The sequence below is a fragment of the Motacilla alba genome, chromosome 1A, assembly GCF_015832195.1.
Source record: "Motacilla alba alba isolate MOTALB_02 chromosome 1A, Motacilla_alba_V1.0_pri, whole genome shotgun sequence".
Taxonomy (NCBI): domain Eukaryota; kingdom Metazoa; phylum Chordata; class Aves; order Passeriformes; family Motacillidae; genus Motacilla; species Motacilla alba.
This window is the reverse complement of record NC_052031.1, coordinates 71552469-71570530: the sequence shown is the minus strand read 5'-3', so window position 1 is coordinate 71570530 and position 18062 is coordinate 71552469. Positions and strand designations below refer to the sequence as shown.

General features: G+C 42.3%; 1 protein-coding gene across 9 annotated transcripts in view; it reads right to left on the bottom strand.

The window, feature by feature from the left end:
- Positions 1–18062, bottom strand: part of SOX5 (SRY-box transcription factor 5) — a 281758-nt gene that overhangs the window by 238419 nt on the left and 25277 nt on the right. For 7 of the 9 annotated variants that reach the window (XM_038155100.1, XM_038155099.1, XM_038155097.1 and 4 more), the window contains one exon: positions 5474–5705. In XM_038155100.1, the coding sequence (XP_038011028.1) occupies positions 5474–5705 (232 nt within the window). The remainder of the gene's footprint in view (positions 1–5473; positions 5706–18062) is intronic. The other 2 variants (XM_038155101.1, XM_038155102.1) reach the window with 1 other exon arrangement.

The window sequence follows — 18062 nt, the reverse complement described above, 5'->3', positions numbered from 1 at the left end:
GAAGCAGGAACATTTAAATGTAGTCTCTGGATTGCTGCTACAAACTGGTCTTGCAGCCCTAGTGGGGCTTTCTCCATATCCTAGACCCCAGCAGCTCTCCTCAAATTGATAGCACAGATTTGAAACAAAATTTTGAAGTTGTCTCTGTTGCTTAGAAAGATGACCAAGTTTTTTGCTTACACGGTTTTTTGATAGGGCATTTAATAGTTCTTTTTCTCATATGGGAGAGCATCTGGTTTGAATATTCCCACCAAATGTGGGCTTTACAGTTCTACCTATCTCTTTTGTCTGCAGAATTTTTCAGCCACTCACTTGAACTAGATTTTACAGGTATTTATGCAGTAAGTTTAAATGAAGACATTTTCCAGTATGAAGTCAATGAATTGATGCCTAGGCACATAATCACTTGCAAACAATGGACACATACAGTTCCCAGCACTTCCATAAAACAAAGGTGTTTACTTTTCTGTTGATTATTTTCTGCTTAACTGAATTCAAATGAATCCATTAAAAACACGACTGCTTCACAGTAAGATGGTCTTCAGCAAAAACAAACAACTGCTGTTTCCACTTCTCTTCATGGCCTTTAAAAACCACAGTCATCTGCTGCCTGTATTCCAGGCAGTATATATTCTAAGTCTGGTCTTGATTTGTCAAGTTATTGGTTTAAATGTGGTTTTAACCCTCCTGCTTGGGGATGGAAAAAAAAAAATCTTACTTCATTACTTATTTAATGTCCCTTTGGACCTTTCAAAGTCTGATCAAAACGCCAATGGGTCGCCTCAAACTTCAGCAGGTGTTTCTGCTGGGAATAATGCACCCACCCTGGTTTTCCACGGCTACAAGAATGCAAAAGTCACTGTGTGAAAAGGGATCTTCCACAAAAGCACACTGCTCCTGAGCTGCACCATGGCTTTGGTCCCTGACTCCCCTGAAGAATGCAGCTGAGTGCTTTCATGTGCCCTAGGCAGGAGCTGCACTTCAGGCAGGGAATGTCAGCAGGACTCCCAGGGATGGGACAGGAGGGAGAACACGGATCAGGACAGGCAGGACAAGCACGTCAGCCTGGCCTGAATGCAAGATGCTTGTCAGGCAGACAGGAGAGTTACCAAAGCTGTTCCTGGCTCCAGCACAGCTGATTCTCACGGACTGCAGAGAGTTTTCCAGGGTCTGGACTAAGCAGTGCAGTAGCAACTTCTACAGCTCTTTTTGATGGCTCCTGACTTGATTCCTTTTCATTTGTTCCCCTTCCTCACAGCCCACATGGTGACTCCCTGAAATGCTGCAAGGGCAAGGACTGAACTCTGGTAAAAGCCTAAAACTGCATCTGCAGAAACTGCTTCCACGAGCCACTTTTGTGATGACATTTATAATGCAGTGTTTGCAACAATGCAATTTCATCATCTTATAAATATCAATTTGCCACTAAGAGAGGAGGGAAAGAACAGCAGACAAAGGCAAACCTACCACTGTTTCTGGTTTATTTTAATTGAGCTAGTCCTGTTCAGCTAGGCCTATCTCTTACAAAAACAACAGTTTCTAGTTTAAACTGTGAAATCGTGTGCGTGTGTGTGTTGTAATTATGGTGCCTGCTAACAATTTCATACTGCCACACTGCACATATGGCTTCCAAGCTAGCTTTATCTGAATCTTTGTGAATCTATTCTCCATGCTATTAAACTGAGCACATTCCACATCGTTCAAAAGTAATTACACTTTTGTCTAGAGTGTAGGAGACTGCTCTCCCCAAACAATGAAATTCTCATTATGAGAGCTGGCACAGTAAAGGCACTGGTGTTCACAACACTGTGCATTGTATCATCACAATAACTTATCCTAAGCTTGATGCTCAAAGGTACACTGGAAATTAAAATTTCTCTAAAACCACTGTGAAGTTTGGTTGTTTTTTTTTTTTTTAAATATGCATTCTTTAGCTCAGTATAATTAGAGTCCTATTTGACTTTTTAAAAAGCTATATGCATTCAGATTTCCATTCTCCTCGGAAGGTCTGAATAATAGCTGAGTGCTCCAGCGCTTGTTGTTCTGATCCACCACCATTCATATGCTGACAAGTCCAGACCAACAGGTGAAGCCCAGGCCAGGAGAGATGCGATAAGAGAATCCAAATGAAGCATTAAACAACCTTTCACTTGGAACCAGTGGAGGAAAAGCACAAAGCAATGTGCTGCCAAGCTCTTTGACCAGCACTACTGCTGTTTTTAATATTATTCCCAAGGTACACAGGAGTAACTTCATTCACCACAGAAACACAACTTCTTGTAGTGTGAAGCAACAAAGTTATGAGCAGTGCACCATAACATTTCCTATCCATTCAAAGCACTACTGAAAATGAATTCTAAATCCCACTGAAAGTGCAGGACAAATGTGGGCTACCAGTACAGTCACAGTCATCAGTCATCATTTGGAACAACCAGGGAGTGGCAAAATTATGGCTGACCAGTTTGACCTTTGCTTCCGTACTTCTTTTATTTCATATTTTAATCCCATCCTGCACTTCACTGGTATTCTGTCGCTGAAAAGGATGGTCTGATTCAAACACACCATGCCTGTGGTATACTTTAATCAGTGCTTTTAGCCTTGACATTTCTCATTTTCCAGAATTTAGCACACAGACACCATCAGTGGTCTTGAGAGTTGCAAAAGCAGACAAATAGAACATAAAGGCAGGCAAATAGAAACAAGTAAAACAAACCTTTGTAACTTAGATGAGCTAACAACTATCTGTGCTATCCAAATACTGTAGCCTTAATAGGTTTCTTCAGAAGGGCTGCTGGCTGATACTGTAATCCTCAAGTGCTTCGCTGCAAAGCTCATGGCCTGCCATGAACGTCCTCGGGGGACTCTCAGATATACCCTAGGTCAAACCATTTGTCTTTTATTGTCTACTCAGCAGTTGCTTTAAATCTGATAAATTATTGCTTCTTTTCTTATCAGGAGAAGATACTTAAAATAAGTACACGGTTCCTTCTATCAAAAGAAAGTCTGAGGCAGAGTCACCCCTGCCTTGGCTGAGGCTGGCAGAGATCTCCAGAGGAGACCTGGCCCGATCCCCCTGCTCAGGCACGGCCACTGAGAGCCAATTTTTGCCAATTCTGATTAGGTTTGGAGATGCCCTTATAGGAATTTTGCCCTCCTCTTATAAAAATCTACCCAGAGTTTTGAGCTGTCTCACTAAGTCATTACAACTTGGTCAAGTGCAACAGGGCAAATGTTCAGAAGTGGAAGTTGGGAAGTGTGAAGCTCCTGGAGCTTTAGCAATAAAACTCCACCAGAGCACACTCTGTGTGCACACCTGGATCTGCTTCCCAGAGATGATAAAACAGCAGAATGTCAACTCAAACAGAACAGAAGTGTCCCCTGCAATGTTAGAAAGTGAATGCCCTGGGGGAATGATTTTTGTCACTGCTGAGCACACAAACAGAAGTCATCCAAATGTTACCCAGTGATTTCCTTCTGGTTACTACACACCCCAGCAGCAGAGGGAGTGGTTATGCCTGTTTCACTCACTTAGACTGATCCCTTCCTTCCTTCTGGAGACACACAGGCTACATCCTTTCTGAACTACCTGAGTGATGACTTTCACAACACAGTGCTCACTAAAAGAGAGAGATTACCAAAATGTCACATTCACACAGGCTGGCAATCTTCTTAAATACATATGAAGAAAAAACCAGACCCTTGCAAGCCCCAAAGAGTGCCTCAGGTGAGCCTGCAGTGTGCCACTGCTGCAGCAAAACCACCTACAACACCCCATGATTCAGAATCTTGTGCTGTAAAAAGACAGAAAACACTGTTTTGACATCACATTAAATACAGCCTTTGTAGCAGGAAGCTACACTAGACGATCACCTAAACCTCCTGTTCTTAAAAATTATAACTAACTCCTTTGCTTCTTTGCTCATTAAAATCAGTTAAAGAGCAGTTAAATGTTCCAGTGAGGTGCAGCTGAAATACTCCTGCTGGGCTCCTCAGAAAACACTATGTTTTTATTTCATTAGGGTCTGATTCCACACTCCTGGTGCCATCACAAGTTTATCTATTGACTTAAATGCTGTCAGAAGCGATTCCTTATCTTCAGAACACTCTCTTAAAACAGGCCACAGTACAGCAAAGCCCATACATTAGTTACATACCCTAACATCCCACTGGCTGGAACTGTTACATTAATGAATTTCATCTCCATAAAACATAAGATAAAGGATGGGAAATAAACAAGCTCAAAAAAGATAATGACATTGTCTGCCCATGAGTAATTTCTCCAGTGAAGTTCTTTCTCCATGTAAAGTTGCAACAACACAAACTAAAATTATGTATTCCAAAGCACTGTCTGAGCTTAAGCATTAGCCCAAAAAAGGAAGGAAAATGGATCAGGATCAATGAGTTATTCTGTCTAGGAGAGCAGCTTCAGTGAATATCCAGTGCCTTGGTCCTATGAGAAATAATAATCCCTAAGGCTTTTTACTTAGGGCTTGTTACATATGCATAATGAGCTGTAAGGGCTTAAATACCACTGTGGAGCTCTTGCAGGCTTTTATGAGAATACACTATCACCTATTTTGCAATGTCTTTTTAAAAGCCTTCAAATACGCAGGTCCACTTATTATCTTCCCTTCCAGTGAAATTACCAGTGCCCTCGTGGAAGTGGGGGACTGACAGGAAACTCACAGCCAATTTGTAAACAGGCAAGAGCTGTGCGAGCTCTGTGCTCCCAGCAGAGCTTTGTCCTTTGCCTCGGTGCTGGGGGGCCTTCCCTGCACCTTCCAACCTTCCTGAAAATGGATCAGCACTCCATGGGAAGGGCCCAAGCACGGAACAGTGACACTACAATACCAGCAAGGAACAGGGCATTGCTTTGTCTTCTTTAAGACACAGCCAGTTCTGGGCTTCCCCTGGACTGCTGCCTGCCATGAATTAAGGGCTCAGCCTCAGTTGTGGAGTGGAAACTCACGAGCCAAAAAGCAGTGAGTTAATTTGATTTCATGAGCACGGTACATTTTATTGTGGGCATCTGTGACGTGAATTCCACATCAGGTGTAAGTTTTTAAGTCATCAGAATTCAGTTTCTTTTTTTTTTTTTTTACCCTTTATACAGTCTTTCGAGCTTTACTGTTGCACAAACTTGGCATCAGGGTGATGTTCCAGACTCCGTGCCAAACGTGACTCTCACTTGGAGCGCTCCAAACCCATTTGCTGTTTGCTGAACACACACACACACGCACAACTTCCAGCTCACACCAGTGCAGTAACCAGTTTCCAGCACCCTGAATGCCACCAGGCCGAGGTGAGGAGAGGCCTGCAGCGTGAGGGACTCCGTGCAGGGCAGGGGCAGAGGTGCCACACGCTGAGGGGCTGCGCCCTGCACACCCCACCAAGGGCAGAGCCGGGTGCCAGCCCGCCGCAGGGGCGCAATTCAGAGCACGGATGGAAGCACAATAGAGCAAAGCAAACCTACCATTGTGTTGTGCTGGGAAGTGGGAGTCCTATGGCCACAGCTCTCCTGCGTCAGCAGAGAAACTGGCTGAAATTCCTCAGAGTGAGGCTTGTTGGGAAAACTCACATGCAAGGGAAGGTGAAAGGCTGGGAGCCCGTCACTCTCCTCTTCTCCCACTTTCTGTCTGCTTGTCACCATGGCTACCTCTCCATCTGCTTCCCCATACGGAGAGGCTGGTCGCTTGGAAGACATCCTGGAAGGAACAAAAGAGGAGAAAATAATGAAACCTCCAAATAAATCCTTAATGCCGTCATTGTGTGGTTAGGGGCCATTGTAACAGAAATGCCTTTTTTGTGCTGGCAGAGAGCAGGAAACCATCCAAATACCACTGCAAAGCACACACAGTTGGGAACAATGGCCAAGCAGGTAGCAGCAGAACAGTGCCTTGTTTGTTGTGAGAATAATACACTAATATAGCACTCTCTTGTATTCTGGCTTCTTAAACATGAAAATTCACCTAAGACTGCATAATGAAATGCAATTCCTTTTAAAAAATACCCGTCTAGTTTTGCATTTGCAAGGGACTCTATGAAGATAGAATGTCTCCCGATACAAGCTATTGTCAACCTAGCTTTTAAGGAATAATCATCTGCATCTCATTATCGACCACAACTGATAAAAAAAAATAAAGTAAAATAAAACACAATACAACAAAGGAACTTGCTAGCAGGCCAAAATGTCTGTGTTTACAAAATTTCACCCATGTGAGCAACTGAGTGTTACAGTCATGTTGCAAGGATCTTTCCAGGTTTGCAGATCTGGTATAGTTAAGCAATTAAACAGTTGGACATTAATGATCTAAGCTTTTTGACAACATAAAGTCAGGGGCTTTGAATGAAGGTCAGGACTGAATGAAGATCTGCTATCAACTCTTTCTAGCTAAATATCAAATTCCTCCTATCTGTCTACAGCCAGATCAGAAAAAAAACCCTCATGAAAATGTAATTTATATCTGTACCTACATAAAAAAGGATACACAAGGAAGATACCTAGAGCACACGTTGTAAAAACCACACAGAAATACTGACTTGAAAATCGGGCCTACATTGGGAAGTTTTTGATAATGTCTGATAGAATATGTTTATCTTCAACTTTCAGAAACACTGAAAGGAACCTAAATCATGGGCAAATTCAAGTGTCATTCAAGACAAGCACTGCTGAAAATCTTACAGAACCCGGAATGCTTCCAGCTTGGTCTCCAAAACTGAGCGGGGTACAGGGAAGTCTTAAAATGCAGACAAATTCTGGGGCTAATTACAGCAGCCCTGTTCATGAAAATCAGGGTATGTCCATGGATGGCTAACCAGGGAGCAGAATGAGGAGAAATCCTCCAGGCACAGCCAAAACAAGACATGAAAAACAGGGAAATATTTCCCAGTGGAAAAAAAAAAAAAAAAAGTTATAAATGAGGAAACTGAAGACTATTTGTATGCAAAAGTTAAAAAAAGGGGCTGAAGCAATATTGCTCCTCCTGAAAAATCTCGTATTTATGATTCTCATTACCCCATTTTTTATTCTGCACTCTGCAGTTAAAGGGCTGCATTTGGAGAGCCCAGCAGCCTCCTGAACCACGTGTGGGGCTGCTGTGAGGTGGAGCATGTCCACAGGATTTGGCATATTGAGCACGGAATGGTTCTTAGCAGCAGTCAACTGGGTCTGAAAACAAACACTGACTTTAAACAGCCCTTTGTTAAGACTTATTTTGCTTCTAATGATCTCATTTTGAGCCTTGCCTCCTGAGCCAAGTTAGATTATATTTAAAAAAAAAAAAAGGGAAAAAAACCCAGAAAAACCAACAACAAAAACTCAGACAAAAAAACCCCTACCAGAACCTACATGCAGCTGCACACTGCCTGTTCTGAACAGCACCTATTGCCAGCGCTCAGAGAAGCAATCTGTATTTTCTATTAATGTCTGACTTAGTCCAACAGACTAACACTTCATACATCCTACCTGAATTCTGTCTTCTAGGCTTTCCCACCTACGTGTCTGCAGCAAAGCATATGCACAAAGACAGAGATCACCAGAGAGACTCTTACTGGCAGTTTGCTACTAGCCCACTGAATTCAGCACTTTACAGCTATGCTTGATGTGACAGATCTCAAACCCTTCTGCAGAAACCACACAACTCCCTCCTGAAGTTAATGTGAATTATTCATATTTTGCATTGTACTGCACCAAGATCGGCGTTTGCTACTGAATTTAAGTTTTCTGGTTACTCATTTTAACACTCCTTTAATAGGAGCCCGAGCATTTAGAGAATCTCGCTGCAAATCAGCACTAAGCAGTTGTCTCAGTTCTGGCAAACAAAAAGGACGGACACAAGATCATTACCCAATTATTCCACAGTAATTTTCTATACTTTAGAACATTTATATTTGATAAAATGACTGAAAATAGTGTAAGCCATGCACAAAAGTCCCCACTGCAATTCACTCCGACAACAAATTACAGAGAGAGAGGAAGCCTTTGGTATTGATGATTTGGATTATATATTACACACTGAAACTGTGTCAAGAACTCCTACTGCTGTTAACCTAGAATAACACAGATTCTGTCACACTGCCTCACAAGGAAAGTTGGAATATCACGCTGAAATAAAGCTCTTCTGTTAACTTCAGATGCGAATATAGAGTTTCAGATCTTCTTCCTCTGCTTGTCACTGTTCCCAACAGGGATGAAATAATTTTCTGCAGGGAATTTATATAAACAGACAAGGAAGATAATAGAGGGCTCCACCTCCACGCACTTGCAATAACAGAGATTATTTTGCTTTTGATCTAAAATGAAAACCTACAGCTTGGATTGCAGACCAAGCTAAAAGGAAAGCAGGAAGGGCAGAAGAAACTCTTCCTTTTGTCTCTAAAACATCCAGTTTAAACTACAAGCCATGTGCCCATCACCATCCTAGAAGACTAACAAATGGCTAAGGCAGCAAAGCTGAGGCTTTAATCTGAGTTAGTCTTCTGAGAACACCCAAAGAAATGGACACACAAACCTGGAGATCAAATGCAATTTGTGTCCAGGCAGCTCTGCCCACAGCCAGCCTGAGTCAGACAAAAATCAGTTTCACTGACATTTCTTACTCCTTATGAGCATCTAGGAAATTTCCACAAGAAAATGGAAGATTTAAATAAGTAAGTGTATAGATCCACATCTACTTTTGGAAATGTCTTCCCAAAGGATAATAACTATCAAAGTCTATAGTAGCAAATAAATCTCTGAGAGGTTCCCAAGTAGAAAACATGAAACAAGAAAAAGTCATCTACAAATGTCTTTCATCATTTCTACAGCTTGACAGGTCCATTTCCCAAATTTGATATGCCCCCACACCATGCATCCCCTGACACTCTTCTTTCCATAAATCTTGTTTATCCCACTGAGCTAACACCAGGTCTTACCAGATTCCACATCTAAGATGCAAGCAGAGTTCCCACCACACACAGAAAGGAAAGGAAACAGCTAAATTCTGAGCTGCAACATGATCTGAAACTGAGCTCTCTAAACAGATCTAGATCTAATGAAGAGCTGGAATTATCCCATCCTAACAAAGGACTGCAAACATCCTGGATCTGCCCTCAGTGACAACACAACAGCTCACAGCCCACAGGACTTCAAGATCTTCTCCTCAAATTTAAACTCGGAACAGTTTTCAATTACATCACTCTGAAAGAAAATGTACAGTGGAACAGGAAGCATCAGTTTATGGACAGGATTCAAAAAAACCTCCAAAACCCTGAGATGTAACTCAGAAAGGTACAAAAGGAATACAGCACACCAGATTCCAAATGTAAAAGGAGTCACTGCAGACGAAATCTGTTGCAACTTCATTGTTTCAAGAAGAACTGCATTTTGAAATGCCATTGATCACTTTGAATAAAAACAGGTAACTTTTTAGAGAATCTAAATCTGCACAGTTCTGATGCACAGGGACACAGGCTGTACCCAGGCCATTCCACAGACACACTGGAATTGTGAGCTGCATCTCCATATTTGATTTTATCAGTGGCTCGGATGGAACTGAAGATTTCATTCTGGTGATGAATTCAAATTTGATACTGTTCCCTGTAAAGAGACCTCCTTTCAGAAAGGCTTCTTACTACGCAGAAACTGCAGTTAAAAAACCCAAACATGCTTTTTTTGTTCAATTTTCATTAAATAAATGCTTTTCCTGGTCAGAAGAACATTTTTTCAGGGAAGTAAAAACCTCATTGTTCTAACTCACTCTTACCCAACAAATATTTTATGTGATTCATATTACAACAGTTTCTCCAAATATTTCTTTATGCCCTTCAATTTGTAACAGACTCTTTGTAGGCTTAAATTGATACCCTGTGTCTGTTGATCTCAGGGTTTTGCATTGACTTCAGCATGGCTGGATTTTCCCACTGGAGCAAGTAAGAGCTGCACTACATCCACATGAATTGTTTCCTACATTATTGGTTCCATCCAAATAATTTCAGGCTGCTAAATACGACTATTTTTCTTGCTTGCTTTTTCCCTTGGATTCAGCGTCTCACAAAAGTGATCTTTCCATAGCTATATTTTTTTTTATTATTACTATTTTTAACAGAACCTCTCCTAAGTGTCCCCCACTACATCTCCATTTGTTCATTGGTTTCGGTTCATTTCACCCATGATTGTACTCCCAAAATAAATCTGAAGTGGTATTCAGTACTCAAGGAGATAGTGCCCTCTAGCACACAACCTGCATCCCTTCCAATTCGATTGTTCGTGCCATAAAATTTAATAAATTTTGTGTCATAAAACTCTAATCTTGTTACATTAAGCAAAATACCTCAGAAACATTTCAGATACCTACAAAAGCTCTTGGAGAAGGGGCTTATCCATGTCTTCAAAAGTGTCAAACACAGATGTGTCAGGAGGAAAAGATATGAGGCCATAAATCTTAACTTGTTGGGAGTTAATTAAGGGATTCATCAATCATTACCCAGCTCACCCCATACACACACACAGAGGCAAAATCCCGTCACAGCAATCACACAACCCACAGCACTCCACAGGTTAAAAACTCCCCAAGCCCCTCTGTTCTGCCTATTTATAAATGACTTTCTATAATCTAGCATTAAGACCTGTAATTATAAACCAGCATTAAAACAGGCCTGCAAAGTTATGGATAATTACAGCTGGTGCACTTTTTAAAGAAATAAAAAGCTTTTCCATTCAAACACAGGCTTTGCCTCTCTGACAGCTCCAAGTCCACAGGATGCAGAGAGATGATTTAAAGTGTATGTCAAAACTCTGACTGTGCAAGACTCTCTTTTTTCCCCCCTTATCAAGAGAGGCATTGTTGTTTTCTCACCATAACCAGGCGTGACAGCGCCTGGCTGCAGCGGCTCAGCCAGCTCCCAACCAGCAGGGAAACATCACCTCTGAGCTCCTCTGGCAGCCACAAACCCTTCTGGGGCTTCCTCGTGGCCAGAGTTTAAACCCCCCAGCCCTGGGGGTCAGGGATGGGAGCAGAGGATGAGGAGCAGAGCAGCAGCAGCCGGGAGCACCAGCAGCACCAGGAATCTGCTCCTGAACACGGCCCGAGTCCAAACCAAATACTGAGTGCTGAACAGGTCCAAAAACTTCACTGGGATTCAATCTGACTCTCTGCAGGGACATTTACCTCTAATTACAGCGCTTGCTGGAGAGCTGCAGACTGCCTTTCCGCAGGAAATAATTATCATCACAGGCAGCAGCACTGCTGCATCTATCTAATGTGTAACCCTACACACACGTGTAGATGCACAAACACAAGCTCACACAAAACGCCAGCAACGCATCTGCCTCATCCCTGACCACATTCAGTGCTAACAGAACAGTTCTGCCCAGGTTCACTGAAACTATGGTCTCTCCTTACACACAGCCCTGAGAGGTGCCAGTTAACACCAACAACCCTTTCCATTCTGTTCTGGCCCCAAAGTAATTCATTATTTATGTACACTGAACAACTAGTACCTCTAAAAAAACCAACTCTATTCATTTTGACAAGATTACTTGTGTAATAAGGTATTACTCAACATGAGTAAGGGTGGCAGACTCCCACACACTGTCCCACTGGGAACTGCAAGCCTGACTTGTTTCTACACATACCACTAAAAACAGACTTCATTTGGCAATATCTTTGAGTCATTTACAGCCTGGTTTGGAATTCTTCACTGAAGTAATTCCACAATTTAAAAAAAAAAAGGAAAAAGAAGCAAAAGTCTGTAATCTGCTAATCAGTAAAAAACTGTGCATGAAACATGCTCTAATCTGTCACTCACACTGAGGTGGGATAATCTGTTAATTATTACTTTCTAAGATCATATCAATCAGTTATCTTTTGAAGTACACCTATGCTACAAATACCTTGTGCTATTGAAAGGGGTTTTGGTGAACAAGTCAGCTCTGTTAGCACACACCAAGATCACTGAGCATGACCTGAGCAATATTTCTGTGCAGCTGCCTATTGTTAGAGCTGCCACAAGTAATCCCATGCTCAGGGGCACCCCATAATTTCCATTTCACCCAGCCCACCTTCTCCCTTTGGCTTTCCAGATTTCCTCTCTGTATGGGGTAACTTGAACCATTTTGGACAGTCCTCCAGTTCAGAGGACTCTGAATATAAAAATGGGAAGGGAGTATGTTATTCCCAATCCATTTTAAATTTTGGTGTAATATCAGCAGCCCAGCTCCTAAACCTGATATTCCACATACTGAGGAAACTGTTTTTTGAGAAAAGCTACTGCTCCGAGTTCCAGTGGTAAATAAATGGTTTCAATTTGACAAGATTTGAAACACTCAAATACTGAAGTTGTTGTAAGTGTTCTTCAAGAAAACATTAACCAAACCTTTTCTTAATTAGAAAAATTAAACAAAAAATCAAAAACCGCTTTCAAAAATTATATGCCATGAAATGTAATTTTACATCTCCATTTTCACAAGAAAACACTGTAAAACCAAGTCAAAAAAAGTGAAAATCCCTTGTTAAAAAAAGTTCATGCTGAACATTCCCACCACGTGCTACACGAAGCTTTTCAGGGACTTTTTGAAGCAGGTAACAGGGAAAGACTGTGCATGAGCAAGTTTTTAGTGAAATACTGCGGCCTGAAAGAAAGCAGCCTTCAACCAAAACAGAATTTGGACGGTAATGAATGCACTTCTATCTACTATATTCTATTACTGTAAGGAATATTACCTGATTCACAGCTCTCACAGAGACTTTGCATCTCACTGGTGTGTGCAAAGCAGGAACACTCAGCAATTCACCCCGAGTCACACCTTCAAAACCAGCTTCAGCAGCAGAACCTGCGTCCTCATGATTTTTGTTTGCCACCTTCATCACCCCTTTGTCCTTCACTTGCAATACCAGCTAAAAGAGCCAAAAATCCAGAAAGACCTTAACAAACCAGGAACCACAGGATGAGATTTTAGTTCCTGGAAAGCACGTTCCTAGGAGATCAAACTTCAAAGCTGTGAGTTTGGAGCAGTTCTCGGGGCAGGAGAGGCACGTGCTGGCGGCGTTACGCCCCGCGCGCGCAGCGGCCGAGCCGCCGTGTCAAGGACGATCAGCATCTACCAGCACAAGCTCTGAAACAGCAGGATGCAGTCATTGTTGATGTTTCAAGCAAACTGAGCCCGATCACTGGCTTCTTTCATGCAAAAGACTCTGCTTGGATGATTTTGAATTAAATCCACAAGCTCATTTATTTTCCAGTGCATCCTCAAATTAACTCTGGCTTCCTTTCCTTCCAGCCCCCAACCTTTCAGAAATGTACCCTGACTCTTCGGCTCCTCGTACGTCTTGCTTTTTTATTATTTATTTATCTAGTATACTCTTTAATTATTATGTAAAATTTGTCATCGTGCCGCCACAAAAATAGCAGAGCTTTGCTTTTATTTTCACGTAAAGTTTCAGGAACTGCTCGCTGCTGAAAGCACTACCTCCACCACTGTGACATTAGGCAATCGCCACTCCTCTGCCTGCTGAACCACAAAGAGGATCTAGTCAAATAATTAGAAATTCCAAGCCTTGAGATTTCACTGTACAAACTAATACCTGAAAATGACAGGAAAGTCATCAGTGCTGCTGCAGACACCGAGAGGGAGAGCACCAGGAATCCACACATCACACACACGCCTGATTCCCTCTGAGAGAAATGAAGGCAAGGGCTTGAAACAGCTTTAAAATGATGACAATTATGACTGACCTATTACAAAGAAATTTGAGGAAGATGGGCTCATTTTGGAAAGTTAGCAAATATTAAAACTTTTGCAGTTTTGGGAGCTTATTCTTGGTCATTCCCAGCACTTGTCTAATCAAGCCAACACAAATTTTTCTTCAAGCATTGTTAAATGATTAATTACTTTCAGAAGAATCAAGATTGATAACAAGAATTGTCTCCCAGAAGAAGCCAGATTTCAGTGTGAGGAGCCATTATTTTGACCGAGACCTTGGCAGAATATGACACAGCTTTTCCCACTCCTCCACCACGCCACTGCCTGATGTGAGTGCCAAACCCACAGCCACTGAGCTTCAACCCCCCTCTCCTTTCCCCTTCCTTTATTTAAATTTTAAACTCAACAAATGGTATTTGAACTATTTTCTAAGCAACACTTCCTCTGCAGAGTTGGTGTCATCACAAACCAGAAACACCGAAATTCTTACAAGTTTCTTTTTTTCCCCACTTCACTCTCAGTTTCCCTACTGGTAAGTTCAGAATAATAACTTTATATTGCATGTGTGCTTCCTTCCAGGAAATCTACATATAATTACACTTATAAAATTATTTTCAAGGTACCCACTGGTGTTCACTCATCTGAATTTGCACTATCATTCTACCTTATCACCTAACTCCTGCTGCAGCCATCACCTGCATCCCCATTTGCACCATGTCAGCGCTTTGCAAAAAAACAAAAAAGCAAAACCCCACAAGCACACATGAACACACCCACCCACAGGAGGCCTGTATGTTTCCTGGCTAAAAAAGCAGATACCCACTGACAGCATGAACTTGCATCCCTGAAATATTGGGCCTTTAATAAAGTTTAGTGGGAGCAGAGCTGAGGCCTCAGCGTACCTTTAGGAACTACGCACAGTGCAATCAGTTCTGCATCTGTGTGTGTGTGTGGTGAATGGGGGATGAAAAAAAAAAAAATGAACTTAAGCAGAGCAATGTCTCTAATGGATGCAAACCTTTTCTTCCCAACAGGTTAATTCCAGCTGCCCAGAATTTTTATTGTTCTTTTTTGTTCACATCCGTGTGTGTGCTCCTCCCTTTCTGGAGGGTTTGTACATGACAGGTGCATTCTTGGCCCAGGAACAAATAATCCTGGAGACCCCAAGAAAGAAAAATCAAACTGAACTTGAAGATAAAATCACAGGGAATAAATACATCATTGCCTTTCCATTATGCTAAAAAAACACCCCAAAAAAAAAAAAAAGAACATTTATAATGTACAAGCAATTTGAGGTAGGATTTTCAAAGCTGAAAAGGGATTGTTCCAAAGCCCAGATGTTGCCTTTCAGAAACTAGTGAAAATTGCTGCCTCGGAAAATTACTCTGAAATACCAATAGAGTAAAACAAAAATTGTTTAAATAAAAATAATTCTACTCAGACGTTCTGCTGTTCCAAGAGAGAAAATGAACTTTTTTCAAGTGCTCAGGCGGTTTTGCATTCCTATCTCCTACTTCAGATGATCCACGCTCATGGATCACCTCTGGCCCAACAAATGGGGGACAGAACAGGAATTGATGGCATGATGTGAGGGCTCCTGCCTCACTGACTGTGCACACTGTGAAGGCAGCTTCAGCTCTCCCATGGCTGCTGTACTGCCTTCCAGTTTTTATTCAGAAGAACGTCAGAATTAAAGATCTGCATTAAGAACAGGGGTGGTGCAATCACCCATCTGCTCAGGCACAGCTGCAATTTTCTGATTTCTGAGCATACACTCCCAGCACTACTGCACACTTTTCCAGAGCCTGCTTGCACATGCTAACACACTTCCTCACGCAGGTACACGGACCGACTCGAAAGCTGCTTTTTGCTTTGTCTGATTCTAAGAGATACCTGTAAAATTGCAGGAGAAAAGAACAGTCCTAACCAGCTGATAATTACCCAGCTTAACAAACCAACTCTAGACACTGCTGGAGCTGCTAGGTAAGAAAAACACAGCTCTGAGTCATGTAACACACGTTTATCCCTGCACAAAACAAATGCATATTGGCAGGCAGGGCAAAAACAAATCAACAAATAGGAAAGTGGGACATCATTCTGAACAGGCAACCCTAACAATCATAGGGGAACTCCAACATTCCTTCAGAAAGGCTGCAGAGGCAGGCACAGCAGCACCACTGCAAGAAGTGGTCAGCTTAAAAAAAAGCTCTGGAAGATGTGGAGTGGGGTAGAGAAGAGAAAAAGGCTGAAGGGGACATCCTGCCCTCCAAGGAAACTCTCAGGCACATCCCTCCCTCCAAGGAAACTCTCAGGCACATCCCTCCCTCCAAGGAAATTCTCAGGCACATCCCTCCCTCCAAGGAAACTCAGGGGATGCTGCTCCCTTTTGGAGGCTTTCTCCCAAATGTGCCCTAAGCCAGGACAGCTGGCTAACATGCTGACCACTGACTGAGCCTGCAAGGATAAAGAAGCCTTGACGGGGAGAAGTAATCATCCATTGTGTTTGTTTATTTTACCTCCTCCACCACACACTGGAACCTTTTTTGTTTTTTCCATTACCAAAACCATCCCCCACTGAGAGGCCTTTGTGATCTGGAAGGGGCAGAGCCCCCCCTTTCTTAACACTGGCAAATTTATGTAGGAAGATTCATTCAAACACCTCTTCAAATAAACATTTGACTCTTCCCCTCCATCACGCTCTCCACACACTGCCTTCAAACAGACTTAAAAATCACCATTAAAATGCTCTTGCCTGCAAGTGCTTTTACGGAGATGTTTTAGAACCATTTAGCAGGCTAAGGCACATATTGCCATGAAGTCCAACTTCAGATGACAGCAACAGTCTTCTGAAAAGAATAAACACACATTACAGTAAAGTAAACCTGGCTCCTATTGCCATAACAAGTGGTGTAACAGCTTTCTTGAAAAGACTTCTACCAAAAACCCTCTCCCTGCTGGGAATACACTCAATTGTACTCAGTGAATCTGAATCCAGATGTTCAGACCTGACACCTAAGTCAGAAGGCTCATGAGGAAAGCGACCACTGCATGGGAAATGAGGCCTTCCAGAGGCACCACGGGCCCCCAAGAGAGGGAGGATTCTGGATTCCTTCAGGCAGAGGGTGCTCAGCATCTCAGAAAATGAACTTATTTCTTGACCAAAAAGGAACAACAAACTTCCTCACTTCCCACTTTTTCTCTCTCCCTTCTCCACTCCCCACTCACACATCAATTTTCGTTCTTCCTACATGAGCTACGTGGATTTGGCAGTGAGAGCAATTCAGGTGTGTGAAAATGCAGACCATTTTTCCATTCCTGAATTGTATGTAAAAAGGGCAACAGAAAGCCTTTTGATCTATCTGAAGGCAGCACCAGAAAGAAAACTTCTCTACTGGAGGATGCCTACAGTCACTCTGTGACACAGCTGCTGCAGGAATTGGTCAGGAATAATTACAGCCACAATAAACTGGGCATGGAGAAAATTCAGGGATTTATTATCATCACATATTAACAAACACCCCAGTACCACGGGCTAATGATAATCCACATTTTCAAGGTGAGCAGCCACAACTGGCTATGAAACACAACAGGAAAGGCCCACTATCCTGTTTGTTATTTGAAAAAGGTAGTAAATAGCTTTTGATTTGGGTGAGTGGTCACCTGGCAAGTTCTAGAGCTGCTGAATGAAACCTAGGAGAAAGGACTGACTGCAGTACATCAGAGGAGTTTATTTCTGAGGTACAGCAATGGCCTTTGGCATGGGTGGTTGCCAAAGAAGCACAAACACTGGAGCTCTGACCAGACCGATGACTCCTGACTGCCTCTCTGCCTCAGGATGGACCATGGAACCAGGACTCAGCACTGAGAATTCAGAAGACAGCAACATCCCTGTGATCCCACATCATTTATTGAACCTTTCTGGCTCCCAGTTTTTCTGTTTTTGCATAAGAGATAAGAATGTTTAACTGCCTTTATAAAATGCCCCGCCAGCTCGGATTCTCCTTCTTGAAAAGGAAACATTCTATTGGTGATTGCTGTTTGCATTACTTACTCGTATCATGGATTTACCCACTGGGTTTCTGTGCTCTGACACTGCAGCGATGACAAAAATTAAGTTCTCTCATCAGCTACTGCATTTTGAAGCTGCAGAACAAGTTTCACAGAATCACAGAATATTCTGAGTGGGAAGGGACCCACAAGGTTCATTGAGTCCGACTCTCAAGGAAGTTCCTACGTGGAGTCCTGCCAACAGACTGTAATAATGTTTTGTTTCAATCTAATGACTATATTTACATTAAAATCTATTCAACCCTCTTTTCTGGGCAGTGGTAATTGAAACAAAACAACCCAACCAAAAACAAACAAACAAAACCCCCAAAAA